The sequence below is a fragment of the Hyperolius riggenbachi genome, chromosome 2 (genome assembly GCF_040937935.1).
Source record: "Hyperolius riggenbachi isolate aHypRig1 chromosome 2, aHypRig1.pri, whole genome shotgun sequence".
Taxonomy (NCBI): Eukaryota; Metazoa; Chordata; class Amphibia; order Anura; family Hyperoliidae; genus Hyperolius; species Hyperolius riggenbachi.
In genome coordinates, this window is record NC_090647.1 from 310,852,825 (window position 1) to 310,873,107 (window position 20,283).

Below are 20,283 nucleotides of genomic sequence, written 5' to 3' on the forward strand. Positions count from 1 at the left end.
CTGTGTCCAAAAAGCAATGTGTATAATGCATCACTACAGTACAGTGGGCCGAGCCATGCAAATCATTCCTGGTTTGTTTTTTTAATACAAGGCGCATCCAGAACTGCTGGTGTAAGTGCAAACTATTTTCCTGCATACTTGCTATGTGTTATTAGTGAGCTTATCCAGTCCTGTTCCATTGTACTGAATATACCAAAATTCAGCATGGAAAGCGGTTTTATTTGTAACTGAAAAACCATAAATATTCTTGTTTAAATAAACAATGCAGAAGGCAGTGCTTTTAGTCCTTGTTCGCATCATACGCACTTCTGCGCGCATTTCCGCAGCGAGTATGATGTGCGACATGCAAGAACGGCAGAAGACAGCATTTCTGCTGTAAGATTGTGTGTGCTGTTTTGTGCTACGCAACACTGTGATGCACTATCACTATCGCACTTCTACATGCATTTTTTGGCCAAGCGCAGCGGTCACCCATTTACTGTAGTGAATGGGATCAGCGGTGCAGATGGCGTGCGAGTTGCATTGCGGCCAGTATGTGTCAATGATATGAACGAGCCTTTATGCTTTGGCAAAAACTGCATCACCACACAAAAGCCAAAGTGTACATTATACACTAGAATCTCGTTATAGTAAATGTTGATATAGTAAACCACTGGATATTAGTAAACTCAGTTCTCAGGTCCCAGCAAATGTGTCTGTATGAATATACAATGTATGTCCAATTCTGGTATAGTAAACTTCTGATAAAGTCCCTTGGAGTTTACTATAAAGGGATTCTACTGTAATAAAAATATCCTTGTGACTGGCAAAAAGTATCCTCTACTAACTCTAACCTACACAGCTCTTTGCAGTCTCTCTCCACCATACATCTGCTCACTAATTAGCAGATACTACCCAACCATATCCTCTGCTCTGCACACAAACAGACCAGGGGCATTTGTTGTACCTGTGCATCGTGGCTGGAGTCCACCTTTTTTTGCCAAAACTGCACACACATTTTTTCTGTCCTCCAGCTCTTGACAGTCATGTATACAAGACTTCTCACAGTTTCTCTCTGCTTTTGGAGTTCCATTCCAAATTGTCACTCACTAACCCTTTTAAACCTTAAAAGAAACCAGAGCTGAGAAAAAAAAAGTTTTTTTTACACATACCTGGGGCTTCCTCCAGCCCCATCTGCTCGGATCGTTCCCATGCCGCCAGGACCAGTCTTCTCCGTCTTCTGTACGGAGTCCCTTAACTTCCTCCAGTCGTGGCCAGTCTGACGCAAGTGAAGTGCACTATTTACATATCTCTCCAGCAGCCACAGGAGAGATACGTATAGGGCGCGACTGGAGGAAGACTGGCCGCGACTGGAGGAAGTTACGGGACGGGACCTAGTACATAAAACGGAGAAGACTGAGGACGGCGGCGTGGGAGCTAACGGAGCGCATGGGGCTGGAGGAAGCCCCAGGTATGTATAACATTTTTTTTCCCTCAGCTCTAGTACACTTTAGAGGACAGGTGCAAGTTCTAGCTACCCCCCCCCCCCCCCCCCAAAAAAAAGAAAGGAAAAAAAAATTATATCTACTTACCTGGTTTTCCTCCAGCCCCTGGCAGCCTATCTGTCCCTCGCCGCAGCTCTGGTGTCCTGGAATCCCCTCCGTTGCAGATGCTAACCTTGCCAGGTTGGCATCGCCAGCGCAAATGCGCATTTGCGCTGCTCGCAATCACACTCATGTGGCCTGGAGCATTCCGTGCAGGCACAGAAGTACTGCGCAGAACACTCCAGACCACATGAGCAAGATCGCTTGCGCAGATGCAGAAGACGCCAACATGGCGACGTCGGCATCTGTGATGGAGGGAATCCCAGGATACCAAAGCTGCGGTAAGGGACAGATAGGCTGCCGCGGGCTGGAGGAAGCCCCAGGTAAGTAGATCTGTTTTTTGGGGGGAGCTCGCATCTGTCCTTTAAGGGTGCGATCATAGTGCATTAGTTGAGTTGCAGAATAATCCTGCATGTCAATTCACTGCCCATCAATCCTATGGGCCAGTTCACATCTCTTCGTTGTAAGCGATTGCATTATTCTAGCTCTAATACATGCGTTCTGCAATGTGCATAGTGTGAATCCAGCCTAAAACTCACATTTTTAGGCAAGGATACAATTTCACGTAGGACATTGCCCTCAGCCACTGACAAAGCTCTGTTTTCTGGAGAATCTGACACAGGAGCTCACAGTATTTAGACTGTATTGAGTCTCCTTTAATATTGTAGACTCAAAAGGGTTGGGTTCTCTCCTCCATTGTTTGTTTTTCAGACCATAGACCTTTTTTTTTTACGAAACATACATCGATAAAAATAGCTTGTGCTATCACTTGCGATTTTTAACGTTGATCCATTGACAAGTGGGAGCCAAGCCTCGCTGTGTAATAAATGTTGTGTTTTAGTGGTAGTAATTCTTCTCTGTGGCATTTCAGATGAAAGATGAAGCAGAACGGGCCCTGCAAGCCAAGAATGTCCCTTCTGATGTAGCTATAGAGTGTCTGACTCTTCGAGAAAGCAGAAGAGACATTGACCTGGTGAAAGACCCTGTAGAGGATGAGCTACACAAGGAAGTGGAAGTGATTGAGGGAATTCGCAAAGCACTGCAGCAAAAGATCAGCGAGGCTTTTGAGCAAATCTGGTAAACAGAAAATTGTGCCACATATATTTTGCATGTACTTAAATAAAAAAAACAAAATGTGGATCTGCTTAAAGTGAACCTCCGGACTAAAAATCGACTCAGCAGCACTGAAAAGGCCTGGTGTTTCTTTAACAGTTTCACAGTATCAGAACTTTGTTTCTCTTATACAAGCCTCATTTTTAGCTGAACAGAAGAAAACTGCCCGGGCTTTTTTCCCCTGATGCTGTGCAAAGCATGATGGGATTTCTGAATTTGTTGTTTCGTTCTGCTGTTTTGGTGCAATTTTTTTTTTTTACATTTTGAATTTGACATTTGAAGCCTAGCGTGTGCAGCTGGGAGGGGTAATCAGGACACAGGACAGTTGGAACTGTGTCTCATGCTCCTTGTCACCTCCTTTCAACCAAAAAGATGGCTGCCCCCATGACAAAGATGGCAGCCCCCATGAATCACAAACATTTGCCTGTTCTTTTAAAACAGGGTGGGTAAGAGATTATATTACCCATCTATTCTAATTAACATAACTAATGTAACTTGATGACCGTATGTTTGTTTAGGCTGAAGGTCCCCTTTAACGGTGTAGACCTACAGCCATCTTGTAGTTTGCTTAAATACTATAATAAGAAATGTATTGTGCGGGGTCATGGATCTGTCATCCATGACAATTTTGAGATCCTGAGAAGTGTTGCATAATATTTGTTTATTTTTTTTAGCCAATAACCTGCTGTAGAATGTGGCATTCATTTTTTTTTTTATATATAATAAACCAGCATCTGTAAATGTCCAGAAACATAGCCCAGGCTAAAGCCTTTATACAGATATTAAAGGACATTTGTCACAAAATAACAAAAAAGTACCAATTTCATATCTTAATGAACAATGGTATTTCATTTTTAAATGGAAACTTTTAAATGCATAAATACTGTGGAATAATTGCCTGTCACCCATTGGTGGATGACAGATTTAGGAACAGTCCAAATAAAAATGGGGAGCATATAATGAGTCAATGCCATCTAAAATGGTATACCAGTTTTGGCATGTTCCAACTTGCCTTGCCACATAGATAATATCATGCCTGCTTGCACCATCCTTGTCATGGCAGTTTTCTTCATCAGACCACCACCTTTGCCACCCGCTAAGTCCTCTATCACACAGGAACCCCGCTAAATTCTTTAGTGGCTGAGCAGGCAAGCAGAGGACAGCTGCTCAGTCACACAGCTTGCCATTATGCGCAGCAGGCTATTCTAGCCATGTGGCTGAAGGGCTGTTTGCTGTCTGCCTGCCAGCCAACTGTGATGTCAGTGGGCGTCCTACTGGGTGACCACACTTATTGGCAGGTAAAGGTGGAAATCTAAAAAAAAAAAGCATGACAATGTGATGGCACGGGTTGGCAAAGCTTATTAATGCAGCAAGGCAAGCTGGATGATAAACTGGCATACCATTTTTTCACTTGGAGTTGACTCACTTTATGCTTCCTATTTTCATTTGCACAGTTCCTAAATGGGTGATGGAGAATGATTGCACAGGATGTCTTTTTTTTTTTTGTTTTTTGTTTTTTAAATGCAATTTAAAAAATACCATTGTTCATTAGAATATGTAATTAATATTTAAAGTGAACCTGAAATTAAGAAACTCTCTTCGGGTTAGGTATTTAGCTATGTAGAGGGAAGGCTCTGGACACTAGAGCCTTCCTGGTCCTGGCTCCATCCCTTCCTTCAAGCAACATCACCCATTGAAGTTATTCAACTTGCTAGGTCAAATACCTCTTCGGCACTCCTCAGGAATCCTTTAGAGAAGTAATCGTGTTTCAATGGGGGTTTCTAAGCTGAGTGAGTTTCTTCATTATTTGTTTTGCTGCATCAAAGTGAAATTGATGTGTGTATGAGAACCTTTCGTCACAGCAGAGTCCATCCCTATTGTGTGATGGAAGTTGAAAATAGAGTTAAAATCGAGTTAAAGCCACATGTCCTCGGTTAGGTCAGGCTGCAGAGGAGCAGATGTCTATGGCTAAAGAAAGCTATACAAATAAACAAGATTGCCGTTATCATTTAAAGATCCAAATATTTTTTTATAAGTTACACCAAAGGCTACATCGCCTGTAATGATTCACAGTTGCAGTGCTGCAGCCCACTACCATTCTGATTTCCTTATGTTTTTCCTCCATTTGTATAGTGTCAATTTTTAACCCCCCCCCCCCCCCCCCCCCCCCCAAAAAAAAATACAAGTTGTCAGTTGATTTGACTTTCGTAGAATATATATGGTCTACAGTTGTATTTCATACAGGTAGTCCCCGGTTATCGAACAAGATAGGGACTGTAGGTTCGTTCTTAACCTGTATCTCTTCTTAAGTCGGAAAACTGTGCCATCTCTGTCACCTGTACCTCCAGTGTCCCCCTCTGTGTCACCTCTGCCCTTTGTACCTGTTTATACAAAAGTTTAAAAGCCATTTTTTCTTTGAATTTTTTAAAATCAATTTTCTCAAAAACTACAAGTCCAATTTGAACTATTTTTTTAATTTGTTCCCATGGAAACACAGAATCCATGCTGTTCATATCGGCTGGTCGTTCGTAAGTCGGGCATTTGTAAGTCAGGAACTACCTGTAATTCTTTTTTCCTCAATGCTTGGAAATTTAGAGCTGAAGATGGATGTCTTCTGTTTTTGAACTAAGCCTTTGTGCACAGACCATGTATTATTCATGAAGCTTTGTTTTCAGCCTTCTGCAGGAGACACGTCAACAACTTACCTGGGACCAGAGAGACAAAGCTGAGACAATCGATATTGATCAGACCTGCCTATCGCTAACCAAGCACTCTCCAAATATTTCGCTGAAGGTTGATCCAACCCGTGTGCCTCATGGGTAGGAGTGTATTCGTGTGTGATTGTAATACATTATCTGAATGGGAGACTTTCAGACTTGTGTGATGTGCATAGCTGTGTAATGTATTCAGGTTCCTGCCATATTGTATTAGTAGAAAAAAAAATATCTGTCTGCATAGTGGACGTTAGGAAGAAGGGAAGCAGTATCCATGTGTTTGTTCATTAAATATCAGTGATTTCTTTATCCTGAAAATTTTGGTTTTTAGCCATTACTGACTGTTGAGTACATAATGACCAACTACACTCTTTATCACTCTAGGGCCCATATGCAATTAACTTTTGAATACATGTTTTATCCTAGGAGATAATGGCCTCAATTTACTAAGATCATGCTGGTGATAAGGCAAGAGAAAACTTACCACCACCCAACGATCTTGCCTTATTAAGGTGTAGAGATAAGTTTTCACAGTGAGAGAGTTATCTTATCACTTCAGTCCTTAATTACCTGACAATAGCCCCACTTCAATGGGCGTGGCCGCGGTGGCAGCCCCAGGACCGCCTAACGACAATTGGCGTCAGGTCCTGGAGCCGGCTACTGCAGGAGATTGTGCGCGCATCTCCTGCTTGAGGGGCGGAGCTCCGCCTCGCTTTCAGTCTCCGAGCGGCGAATGGAGACTGTTAGACGGCGCCGTCTAATTACCATGTACAGCGCTGCAATCAGCAGCAGCGCTGTACTGGGGACAGCCGTGTGAGAAGGCTGTCCTCTTCATTGCGTAAGGAGTGATTAGCTGTCATAGGCTGAAGCCTATGACAGCCGATCACAGGGATTGGCTGGCGGGGATACAAAGTAAATAAATAAATACTCAAAAATATATTTAAAAAAACACAGATAAATATATAAAAAAGAAAAAAAAATCTGGGAAGGTGATCAGATCCAAACAACAAAGAGCTCTGTTGGTGGGGAGAAAAGGATGGGGGGGGGGGGGGGGAACACTAGTGTGCTGTGTTGTGCGCCCCTGCAGCTTGGCCTTAAAGCTGCAGTGGAAGTAAAATATACGACTGGGTCTCGACCTGGAAAATCCTTAGGTGGATACGGGTCTGACTGGTCGACTTCCTGGTCTGAAGTATTTATCTGGGTTGAAGTAATAAGGTAATCGATTTTGCTTAAAGCTGCAGTGGCCATTTAACAAAAAATAGCCTGGTCTTTAGGGGGGTTTAGCACTGTGGTCCTGAAGTGGTTAAGTTACCTCCTCTGTAGTTATTTTCACATGCAGTTTAATTAACAGCCTGTCTTTAACTTTACAATTCTGTAGTTATTTTAAGGTTTGAAACGTTAACTTTAAGCTCCATCTACACAATAAGATTCTTTGTGCGATTCGATTACGATTCTATTTACGATCCGATTAAATCCGACATGTCCGATCGGGATTCAATACAATACGATTTGCAATGGCAAATCGAATTGAATCGAATCCCGATCGGACATATCGGATTTAATCAGATCGTAAATAGAATCGTAATAGAATCACACAAAGAATCGTATCGTGTAGATTGGGCTTAAGAGATCTCTCCTTAACTTAAAGTCAGAAGAGTTAACTTTTTAGGTTTGCCTGAGGTAAATTGTTTAGTGAATACTTCATGCCTTATCACCATGGTGATAACACTAGAAACAGCTCAGAAACGTCATTAAAGAGACTCTGAAGCGAGAATAAATCTCGCTTCAGAGCTCATAGTTAGCAGGGGCATGTGTGCCCCTGCTAAACCGCCGCTATAGCTCGGCTTAACGGGGGTCCCTTCACCCCCAAAGCGACCACTGCAACACTTGGTCGTGATTTATGGCTTCCTGGAGGCAGGGCTAACGGCTGCAGCCCTGCCTCCAGTCGCGTCTGTCAGCGGCGCATCGCCGCCTCTCCCCCGCCCCTCTCAGTGAAGGAAGACTGAGAGGGGCGGGGGAGAGGCGGAGATACGCGCTGACAGACGCGCGTGGGGCAGGGCTGCGGCGGTTAGCCCTGCCCCAACCAGGAAGCGCTCCCCCGCTGTACGGAGCGGATTTGGGGGGTCAGGGACCCCCGTTAAGCCGCGGGATAGCGGCGTTTTAGCAGGGGCACACGTGCCCCTGCTATCTATGAGGTCTGAAGAGAGATTTATTCTCGCTTCAGACTCTCTTTAAAGACAGGAGATAAGCTTAGTGAATTGAGACCAATGTTTCATCTTCTATTTAACCACCTTAGCGGTATGGACGAGCTCAGCTCGTCCATCACCGCCGGTGGCTGCCGCTCAGGCCCTGCTGGGCCGATTTGCTCGATGTAAAAAGCAGCACACGCAGCCGGCACTTTGCCAGCCGCGTGTGCTGCCCGATCGCCGCTGCAGCGCGGCGATCCGCCGCGTGCAGCGGCGAAAGAGGGTCCCCCCAGCCGCCCGAGCCCTGCGCAGCCGGAACAAACAGTTCCGGCCAGCGCTGAGGGCTGGATCGGAGGCGGCTGACGTCAGGACGTCGGCTGACGTCCATGACGTCACTCCGCTCGTCGCCATGGCGACGAGCAAAACGAAACAAGGAAGGCCGCTCATTGCGGCCTTCCTTGTTACTGCGGATCGCCGGAGGCGATCAGAAATATGGGTTAGGAGCGCCCTCTAGTGGGCTTTCATGCAGCCAACTTTCAGTTGGCTGCATGAAATCGTTTTTTCTTTATTAAAAAAAAACCCTCCCGCAGCTGCCCTGGCGATCTTAATAGAACGCCAGGGTGGTTAAAGTGGACCCAAATTAAAAATTCAAGATTTCAGAAATAAAATCTATTTTCTAAATTATAATAATTAATAGCAGCCTTTTTTCAGCTGCATGATGACAAACATAAAATACTTTACATTTATTGGAGGAACCCCTCCCTTCCTTTCATATTGCCGGGACAGAATCTGGCAAACTGGTGGAGTAGGAGGTGTCCAGCAAAGGAGGAATTGCTAATGGCTGCCACCTGTATAACCTTAGTTATGAAAATAGAAGGGTGAAAAGCATGCACTGAAATGCTTATAGGCTGGAAGGAGTGTTTATTTAACTTTGTATCTGTCAGAGTGGTGCTACTAAATATTTTGAATTAAAAAACATGTTTGGTTTGGGTCCGCTTTAAAATAACTTTCAGGCACTTTCCAATTGAATATGTAATGAAAAGTAGGTAAAAATGTACTATCAAAATTATTTTGAGTATTCTCTTGCTCTCTGGTGGCTTCAAGTGAACCAGAGATGAATAAGGGAAAATATTTTATACATACCTGGTGCTTCCTCCAGCCCCATCTGCCTGGATCGCACCTACACCGCCGTCCTTCGCGGCCTGCAGCTATGAGAACCGGGTCCCGTCACAGACGTCATCGGAGCCAGCCTATGCAGGAGAAGTGTGCCCTTTTCGTATCTCTCCAGCGGCTGCTGGAGAGATATGCAAACAGCGCAGTTTACTTACGTCAGACTGGCTCTGACTGACGGAAGTGCAGGGACCCGGTTCTCGTAACTGCAGGAAGACGGAGGACGGTGGCGTGGGAGCAATCCAGGCAGATAGGGCTGGAGGAAGCACCAGGTATGTAGAAAATCTTTTACTTTATTCATCTCTGGTTCACTTTGAAAGGCATTTTATTGACCAGTTTAAAAAATATCACCTAGGGGGCGCATGCGCGGCCCGCTACAGGAAGGATGCTTCCCGAGTGAGCTCCGCGACTGAGCCAAGCATAAGGGCAATTAATAGCAAACGCAGAGACTAGAACCTACTGATCCCAGCCTGAACCGATGCCTGATAAGCACAGGAGAAGGAAAAGACACTCTAGGTCGCATTCCCAAACAGCCAGGAAGATTTTGCAAGAGGTCTTCAAGAAACCGCGCACCAAGATGGCGTCTATGGCGGAGAAGGCCTCAACATCTTCCGAGCGCGAACCCAGCCCAGCTAGACAAGACTCACCTCCACCTCCCAGTAAACGGTCACGAGAGGATGACTAACTCTTCCAATCCATCAAGAAGCTCTTTAGAGCCGAACTATCCGCTGCGGTGGAGAACTTCTCGGCGCAGATTCGAGACATAGGCACTCGAGTCGAAGTACTAGAAAACAAGTACGACAGCATCACCGATGCCCTAGCCGATGATAAGAAACAACTCCTAAGCCAAGATGAACGGATTGAAGCACTAGAAAACAGACTGGAAGACTTCGAGAATCGAGCTCGCAGATCCAACTTGAGGATCCGGGGCCTACCGGAAACCGTAACAGACCTCAAGGCGGTTGCACTTAACATCTTTTCCGCCATGTTGCCACAACTAGATCCTTCACAGTTCAGAATGGATCGTATACATAGAGCTCTAGCTAAACCTCCTAACCCATCGCTGCCACGAGATGTGGTTCTAAAGATGCACTACGCGGATGTCCGTGACCAGCTCCTTACTGAAGCCAGAAACCTTGAATCGTTACCCGGAGCACCGGAGGCAGTCCACCTCTTCGCAGACCTTTCCCCTATCACACTACAGAAACGAAGGGCCCTACGACCCATCACCCTCACGCTCCTCCGAGAGAAGATAAGATACCGGTGGGGCTTTCCATTCCAGCTCTTATTTACTCTGAATGGTCGTAACTGCGCGGTGAGAACGGCAAAAGAGGGGAAAGATATCCTACAAGCTGAGAATCTACAAATCGAGGTGGTTGAGACGCCATTTTCACAAGGTGCGTCCAGGCCACAGAGACTATGGTCTTCAACGGGGCGCGCTCGTACAAGTCCGCAGCACTCGAGGCCCTCTACCTCAGACGCCTAAGAAAAGATGAGTATGCTTTTACCTGCTTTCAAACTGAACTCCTGTTATCCTGAATACGTTTTAACTCAGTTCATTTAACCTGTTATATGAACATTTGGCCATAGCCTGGACAAGGCCTATCAGGAGCCCAATCCACATGGTATTTGCATGCCCCAAACGTCTCCACGAACTGATGTAATGAGTAACGATATATACAATAACAACACTGCAAGAGGTTTGTACCCAGCCACCCCTGACTTGCAGAACCATGACAACCGACGGTTGGACGATATCCCTTTTGAGGAACCGATGCTTACTATGCAATCTCCTAATATAATAAGTTGTAGCTCTACGGCTGCTGCGCTATTTTCATACCAAAGGATCGGGGATCCCTCGGGGCCTCCATGCATGCCGCTTAGGAAAAATGTTTGCTTCAACGCACCACCCTGGGCCGATCAGAAGCCGTGCAGGCTGGTGCGCTGATACGATATCCGGCATAGAGTTATGATATATATGGCACACCCTGTGTGAACACTGGGATCCCTCGGGGTCCCCATGCATGCCGTTTAGGAGAAATGTTTGCCTCAACGCACCACCCTGGGCCGATCAGAAGCCGTGCAGGCTGGCGCGCTGACACGAAATCCGGCATAGAGTTATGATACATATGGCACACCCTGTGTGAACTCACGATCCGATCTAAGTTAAGCTTTAATATGTCTTCATAGTCTAGCACTCCTCAGCAGATATTTCGATTATGTGCAAACTCCTTGTGGTTGGCGGGGCTGGGCACCTGCCGCGGGCGATCGCGGGTAAGGTTTTTGAGTCTGGGCTCCGTCACGCTGAAGGTTCCCCCTCCGTTTTAGGCGGGGGCATACGGCGTGGCAGCCCCCGAGACTCCTCGCCGTCCCCGTGCGGGTGCCTGGAATCTGCTACTCATACCACTTCCAAAAGCAGTCTCTCATGCTAAAGGTGAAGGCAAACCTAGATGTACGTGTCTACTAGAAGTGTAAGCAGGATACCTTTCCTGAGTCGGGAGTACTCGACGTGCAGGTTTCCGGCACATAACACATCTCTACAGCCTTCCACCTGCACAGTACTTGATGGTGTGATATGTATCTGACCCTAAAACCCCTAGATCTATTGAAGGTTCTATAAATAGGTGATATCTAATGTAAGTGGCTGGCCTGGGTTTTCCCATATCATCTGGGGCTTGCGGCTCGTCCCTCTCCCGTGGGCTGAGATGTTCTCGGGGCGGAGGGGGGGGCGCCCCGGCGGGCTCCCATTCCAGCGCTATGGGCCATACATATGAAGGCTTTGTTGGTTATTAGAGGTAATACCGTTTATTTCCTATGTTAGACAGTAGGACTAGGCACTAGTATACTATGAGCATGCCCGGCTTGCTCAGTGTCCTTTTGTTGCCTCCCTTTCCGTGGAAATGCCCGGATACACTCTGGGCAATTTTCTGCTCCCTTTCTGCACTACAGTGCACTATGTCATAGTTTTTTTACTGTTATCTGAGAAATATCGTCAAATACATCCTCCCACCTCCCCTTTAAATCGGCATCACAAAGGTACTGGAGTAATTATCTTAATTCCCCCCCTAATACATTAGCCCCCCTATACCCCGATCATGGTTAAGCTTCTTTCATGCAATGTCAGGGGCTTCAATGCCCCTGCCAAACGCAGCAAGGCTCTAATAAACATACTCCAACACCGCCCTGATATAATTTGCCTCCAAGAGACGCACTTCTCACAAAATTCAACACCTCGTTATTTTCATAAACATTACACCACATTTTACACAGCTAGGGCAGATTCCAAACGACGAGGGGTTATAACGTTAATAAAAAATAACTTCCCATTTCAGGTCAATGACACATATTCTGATTCATCTGGACGATTTCACATAATTCAGGGCATAATGCATTCCAAACATATTATATTGATTAATGGCTATGCCCCGCCAGACCAGGCCCTTACGACTTTTCTAGACATCTGTAACTATCTCCTGACAATCCCAAGTGTCCCCATCATATGGGCAGGAGATTTTAATCTCACACTCAATGATGCCCTCGACAAATCATATCCATCGCCAGATAGATTATCCAAACGAGATAGCGGTAAACTTCAGAAAGTACTCTTAGATTTTGCTCTCAATGACTCATGGAGAGAACTATATGGCCCCAAAAGAAGCTATACCTTTTACTCCGCCCCACATAATACATACACAAAAATAGACCACATCCTTTTCTCAACTGCCCTCATACCGGCTCTGCTATATACAAGACACATTCCTGTTAGCTGGACCGACCACGATATGATACTTACATCATTTGACTGGACTAACCTTCACCCTCCTAGACCCCCATGGAGACTCAACGATACACTGTTAATTAACCCATCTACAAAACTTCAAATAGCCGACATACTCCAACAATACTTTGAAAATAATCATAGTGAAGACACTTCCCCCTTAACCAATTGGCTAGCACATAAAGCTGTCCTTAGGGGCAAGATAATACAACTTAATGCTAAACAAAAGAAAGAAAGATCTAAGAGACTCTCTGATTTAACATACAGGCTCCACCGACTCACTATTCTGAACCATCAAAACCCCACACGGTTTATCGCTAAGCAAATCCAAGATATTAATCTCCAAATCAATCTCATACTTGCTCAACAAGTCGAGAAAGCAATTATGTGGACGGGAGCAAAATATTACAAAAAAGCTAATAAACCTGATACGTGGCTTGCTCGTAGACTGAGAGCCAAAGAAAAATCCAATTCTGCATTTAAAATACGACTAACTTCAGGGGACGTCACTAGTCATCCTGACAAAGTACACCATGCATTCCTCACCTACTGCTCCGAGTTATATAAATCCACCGATAACACCCCAACCTCCACTCTGAACGAATTCCTGAGCCCTCTTAAGCTCCCAAAACTTAATGAGGCTTCCGTCAAGACCCTTAATACAGCCATAACTGAAGAAGAAGTTACCGACTGTATTAAAAAATTGAAGACAGGAAAGGCCCCAGGACCTGACGGGTTTACAACTCTTTATTATAAAAAGTTTCATCATACCCTTGCTCCACATATAACCAAATGCTTCAACCACATCCTTAAGAATCACTGCCCTCCCCATGAGTTCATGGAATCACATATCACGCTCATACCCAAACCTGCTAGAGATCATACCAACGTCAAGAATTTTCGTCCTATTTCTTTACTACATTTTGATTATAAGCTCCTTACAGCTATTCTGGTAGCCAGACTTAACAAATTTCTACCTTCTCTAATCTCCAACGACCAAGTGGGCTTCATCCCCCACCGACAAGCTTCCGATAACATTAGACGAAACATGCTACTAATCAATCACGCCAACAATACCAAAACCCCCCTAACAATTCTCACAATTGACATAGAGAAAGCATTTGATACACTAGAATGGCCCTTTATGTTCAGAATCATTTAGAATGCAGGTATTACAGGCCCTTTCCTCAATCTCATTAAAAACCTCTACTCTCACCCTACAGCTTCTCTTAAAATCCCAGGATCCACTCCCACATCCTTCCCCATTTTACGAGGAACCCGACAAGGATGCCCCCTGTCCCCTGCCTTATTTGCACTTTCTATAGAACCCCTAGCAGAGCACATCAGACGCCACCCCAATATACATGGCCTCCACATAGGGAAGACTGAATCAAAATTGACACTTTTCGCAGACGATGTTCTCCTCATTTTAACAAACCCCACAGAATCCATCCCCCACACACTTGCAGCTTTGACAGAATTCGACAATTTCTCAGGCCTTAAAGTTAACATTAACAAAACAGAAGTCATGTTCTGTCAAACCTCTGTAACTAGTGGGAGGGAACTAGCTACCACATACAACTTCCAATATAGGGATCATTATGTACAATACCTCGGTATCAAACTTACCAACAATTACCATACCCTTTACAGGTGGAACTATGTTCCTCTCATTGCCAAGCTAAAACAGGACCTGATTGAATGGGACGTCCCTTCTATCTCCTGGTTAGGACGTATTGCAGCAATTAAAATGACTCTCCTCCCAAGAATCACATACTATTTTAGGGTCCTACCAATTGCAATCAAAACCCCTGACATACAATTACTCCAAAAACAGATATTCCAATATGTGTGGAACCACAAAAAACCTCGTATCAAGAAAAGTCTGATGATGAAGCATAAAAACGACGGTGGACTTTCGGTCCCTAACCTCATGAAATATGACACAGCATCTCAACTAGCCCAACTCCCACTAATCTATGCGAATTTTCACGCCCCATCCTGGACAGAGATCGAAAATAATATCCTGGCCCCTTACTCATTGGAAGGCATACTTTGGTCACGCAAATCCATCCCGCAACAAATAACCTCAGGTTCCCCGATTACCTCACACACATTGCAGGTCTGGAGAAAGTCCAGATTCAAGTTCAAACTTCAATCCACCACTTCCCCTCTTACATGTTTTACAGGCAATCCTGACTTTCCAGCGGGTCTGGAGGCCGAAGCTTTTCACTGGTGGACAGACAAAAATCTGTGTCTTCTAAAAGACATCCTAGTGCATAATAAAATTCCGAATTTGGAGGAAATACTCTCATCCCACCGACCTCCTGCAACTGAATTTCTCAGATGTAGACAACTATACCATTTCGTACTCTCTCTAAATAACCCACTAATAGGTATCAAGACTTCCACCTTTGAGAACTTTTGCCTGACAGACCCTCTAATGAAGGGAATGGTTTCTTACCTGTATTCGACCATAAATGCTCCACCCAATGATCATGCACCCTCCTATCGAGTGGCATGGGAATTGGATCTGGGCACCCAGTTTGACGAAGAGGACTGGAAACAATCTCTCGAGACTCTATCTAAAGGCAGTATGCAATCATCCACCATGGAAGTGTCCATAAGATTACTCCACAGAACATACCTAGTCCCCCTGAGATTGGCCCGAATATACCCTTCACATTCCTCTCAGTGCTTCAGAGGCTGTTTGCTTCCTGGATCTATGTACCACATTTGGTGGGAGTGCCCAGTTGTGTCTAATCTTTGTAAAGTTTTAAAAATCACTCATGCGCCTATATATACCATCACATATACAGTTTTATTCAATTCATAAATTCAAATTCATATATATTACATTAATATGCAAGCAAACACTAGCCAACTTTCTCAGTCCCACCTCCCTATGGTAAACAGTCTGGCACACGCCACAACATATACCTATAGATTGATTCGCTGAGTAAACTTCGTTTTCTAGCATAAAATTGCAAAATCTACCTGTTTACATTTTGTGTCTAATCTTTGGTCTAAAATTGCGAGGTCACTAAGCAGAATCTTTCAAGAGCCTTTCGCCAAAGACCCCCAAATATTTCTATTAGGCCATAGACCAAACGAGATGCAACACGCAACGCATAAACTGACTCAGCATATAGTATCCTCTGTTAAGTTATATATAGCATCTCAATGGAAAAAACCCTCTTTAATCTACCAAGAAATACTGACGAGAATTGATAGAAAAATGATGCACGAAAGAATTAATGCCAGAGTACTAGACACGATGCAACACTTTGAAAAAGTGTGGAGACCATGGGTGGATTATAGAGGGAACATTCCCATGTTCAATATTCTTAATGATTAGCCAGATAATAATGCATCAAAGACACATTTCTGTATGCAAAAAAGGTTAATTGGGACAGCACTTTTTACATTTGCCTGCTGCAGTGGAAAGTTACTATACAAATAATAATGTGCATCTACCTTGTACAGTAGAACGGGATTGTGATGCCTTACAGTACCTTACATGAATACTCCGCATTTCCCCCTTTGCCGATTCCCCCTTCTATTCTTTCCTTTTAAGTATTGTCACATACTTATTGCTTCTCACTATGTGCATATACTGTTTCACCTGATTTTCTTAAAGTATTTTATACTGTTAACTATGCCTGTTATATCTCCTTATGATCTTGTCAATAAAGCTCTTTTTGAACACTAAAAATATCACCTAGGAGAAAACTCAGGAGAAAAAGTTAATTGCCTATGGACCTAAGTGGAGATTAAGGTTTTATTGGAAATATGGCATTGCAAATATTTCATATTTGTTCAGAGCCACTTAGAATGGCAAGTTATGTAGGTACAGGCTCTTGCTTTACTCCTATACTGAACAAGCCTCCAACATTATATCCTGAGAGTCAGATAGGAAACTATCCAGTATATGACAATTTTGGGAGTTATTATTGCAAGAGTGTGCTCTTTAGCTTCAGCACACAGATACATTTAGGAATGGTTTGTATACATGTGTTCAGTGGTAACATTGGAGTCAAACTAAAAGTTTAAGCTTTTTTTCTTTCCTAGGTCAACAAATCCTCAGGAATGGGAACAATTCAGCCGCTACAACAAAGAAAGAGCTGATGCTGAAGTCAGAGCTTCCACACAGTTAAGAGAAGCCATTGCTATGACAATTGCACAGGTAATACTGTCACAATTTCTGCCTTTTTAGTACTACCTGCCTGGTATTTAGCCTAACAGGAGCAAACTAAACACAGGCTGGTAAGCATCTACAGCCAGGACACCATCTGCAGGATAGGTTATATTGGCCTTGCTTCAGCTGACAATCTATGGCCAAGAAAAACAAAAGTTTGCTTTCTTAAAACAGAAAGAATTTGCGATAATTCAGGTTGGAGTGAGCTTGAGATGTCTCCCAGTGCATCACTGCTGAATATATGCAAATTACCCATTGTTACCCTTAGAAGCTAAACACACCTCCAGAACCGCTGGAATGCAATGATGTGTCAGCTTGTACAGAGCCATAATAATCCAACATGCATACAGGCTGTTTCGGATTGTTTGATCCTCATCAGTGCATGGCATGGATTAATTTGGCTCTATGCTGTAGGGCTTGTAACACCAAGAGATACAGACTAACCAGCAAGCTCATGGTGACCCAGAACTCAGTGTGTAAGGGACTACAATGGTCCTAAAAGCCCCCTTACTAAGATGTTAAGAAAAACAAAAGTTTGCTTTCTTAAAACAGAAAGAATTTGCGATAATTCAGGTTGGAGTGAGCTTGAGATGTCTCCCAGGCATCACTGCTGAATATATGCAAATTAACCACGGTTGCCCTTAGAAGCTAAACACACCTCCAGAACCGCTGGAATGCAATGATGTGTCAGCTTGTTAATCTATGGCCAACACAGTGCTTATGCAAATATCTACTAATGCTTGCCCATCACAGTGGGTTAGGTTTTATCTTCTAATTTTAGTAATTTTTATTGAAAATTTTGACTAGTACATTCGGCGAGGTAATAAGATCGTTTACATAGCCAGCCCCATTTTCAGCTGTCCAAAGGATCAGGTCTGTGGCTAGTCTTTATAAAAGATGGGGGTAGACAACTGGGCTTTGCTTCTTCTCATCTAAAACAGGCTCTGCCTGCTTTACTCTGTAGAAGCCACTGGAGAACTCTTCTAGAGTTTGGATGGCAGTAAAGAAGAGAGTGCTATGAACAACACAGTCTGTAAATACCACATTTTTCTTTAAAAAAAATGGTCAATGGTCTTGGTGTCACTAAGGTGATTAGCAAAAATTCCCTTCCTGTTTGTACCCATATCACTGATTAAAGGACAACTGAAGTGAGATGAATATGGGGGCTGCCATATTTATTTCCTTTTAAACAATACTAGTTCCCTGGCAGCCCTGCTGGTCTATTTAGTTGCAGTAGTGTCCGAATAACACCAGAAACAAGCATGTAGCTAATCTTGTCAGATCTGACAATTTCAGAAACACCTGATCTGCATATGCTTGTTCAGGGGCTATGGCTAAAAGTATTAGAGGCAGAGGATCAGCAGGACAGCCAGGCATCTGGTATTGCTCAAAAGGAAATAAATATGTCAGCATCCATATCCCTTTCACTTCAGTTGTCCTTTAAAGAGACACTGAAGCGAAAAAAAATATATGATATTATGATTTGTATGTGTAGTACAGCTAAGAAATAAAACATTAAGATCAGATACATCAGTCTAATTGTTTCCAGTACAGGAAGAGTTGAGAAACTCCAGTTGTTATCTCTATGCAAACAAGCCATTAAGCTCTCCGACTAAGTTAGTCGTGGAGAGGGCTGTTATCTGACTTTTATTATCTCAACTGTAAGTGAACTGTTTACTTTTTCTCTGCTAGAGGAGAGGTCATTACTTCACAGACTGCTCTGAAAGACTCATTTTGAATGCTGAGTGTTGTGTAATCTGCACATATTATAGAATAATGCAATGTTAGAAAAAACACTATATACCTGAAAATAAAAGTATGAGAATATTTTCTTTGCTGCTAATCTTCTAGTAATTATTCATAGTACACAACCAATTCATTATATCATATTTTTTCGCTTCAGTGTCTCTTTAAAGCTAAATAAAGGCTAATAACTGATCAGTAATGCAGTAATTTTGGTATGCACACCTATAATGTAAACAATGTTGAGCATTAAAGATAGAGGTGCTAAAGCATCTCGGATAGTTGTGCAACTTCACTATATCAGTCCACTGTTTGTGTAGAATGTATACAAACAATCATGCTCAAACAGAACAGCAAGGGAGTAATCATATAAGTACTACACAATCGTCTGCAAATGGTTACATGCAATAGACTCCAGATACAACTTGAAGAAAGTAGTATCATGAATGTCAAACCCCCCCAAACTCAAAGAGATAGCCCGGCAAACCGTTACATCAAAAGATAAGTTAGCACCCATGTTACTGACAGTGCTGTTTTGGACAGAGCCCCTTGCTCGCAGGGCCGGTTCAAGTAACAATTGGGCCCTAGGGCAAGATTAGCCTGGGGGCCCCCCAACAGACACCCCCGACCAAAAAGCGTCATTAGAGTCCCTTTGTTGCAGTCAAATTTCCCTCCTGGGCCCCTGAGCTGGCTGCAGACCCTCCCCCAATCACCTCCCAACTTAAAAGACTATGCAGAGTCCCTGGGGAGCAACAGTTAAGATGGGGGAGTGACACCTTGGGGGCCCCTACAGCTTCTGGGGCCCTGGGGCAATTGCCGATTTTTACCTATGGTAGCCCCGGCCCTGCAAGTTGCTCGCAGACAGTAAGGCGTGAATAAGGTGCTATCCCCAAAACTGCACTGTTGGTAACATACAGTAGATGCTACTGAAATTTTTTGATGTAACTGAATTTGGCTTTCCCAACCCACCTGCCACCCATGACCTGGGCCATTGTGGCCTTCCCATGAATCCAGCCTAGCTTATAAATTGAATTGAAGATAAAGCATTTGCAATTAGATTATGTCTGTTAGGTTTACAGAATTTGTTTATTTTTATTTTTTTTCAACCTCATCAAAATATCTTCTTGGGGTAACAATCACTGCAGTTGTGGGTAATGTGAAACAAACATTTCTGGTATTTTTTTATCATGAACAGACTAATAATGAACTGGAGGCTCAGAGACAAGCTGTAGAGTTTGCTTATAGGAAGAGGATCCATGAATTTGAAAGAGCTCACAAGGAACTCAAGTGGCAAGAAAAAAATGTAAGTGCCAGTCTGGCATGCTCATGGCATCTTTTTATATGTCATTATTACAGTAAAGAAACATGGGTGTAAAATACATTCATATGTGATGTAAGAGAACACATAAAAGTAGCAATTATAATATTCTGATCAGCATCGGAATAAGGGCTTGCGGTAAGTGCAATAGTTTTACAAATGTTGTATTTCACATTGTCCATTATTCTTTCCTTAAAGAGAATCTGTACTCTAACATTTTTACAGCAAAAAGCATACCATTCTATTCATTATGTTCTCCTGAGCCCATCTGTGCTGTTTCTGTCACTCCCTGCTGCAATCCTGGCTTGTAATTGCCAGTTTTAGGCAGTGTTTAAAAAACAAACTAACCAGCCTGTGATAGGCTCACATAAGCAGAGTGTGTGAGTCATACAGAGCCTGCAGAGGGTGTGTATCGCTTCTATCCAATCACAAGCAGCCCTGCACATTCCACACATTCCAGCCTTAGCGACAGAGCCGACA

General features: G+C 43.7%; 1 protein-coding gene across 1 annotated transcript in view; it reads left to right on the forward strand.

Moving 5' to 3' along the window:
* TEKT2 (tektin 2) overlaps positions 1-20,283 on the forward strand; it is a 41,403-nt gene that overhangs the window by 9,422 nt on the left and 11,698 nt on the right. The window contains exons 4-7 of the mRNA XM_068269080.1: positions 2,455-2,660; positions 5,372-5,515; positions 16,616-16,730; positions 19,681-19,788. Of these exons, the coding sequence (XP_068125181.1) occupies positions 2,455-2,660; positions 5,372-5,515; positions 16,616-16,730; positions 19,681-19,788 (573 nt within the window). The remainder of the gene's footprint in view (positions 1-2,454; positions 2,661-5,371; positions 5,516-16,615; positions 16,731-19,680; positions 19,789-20,283) is intronic.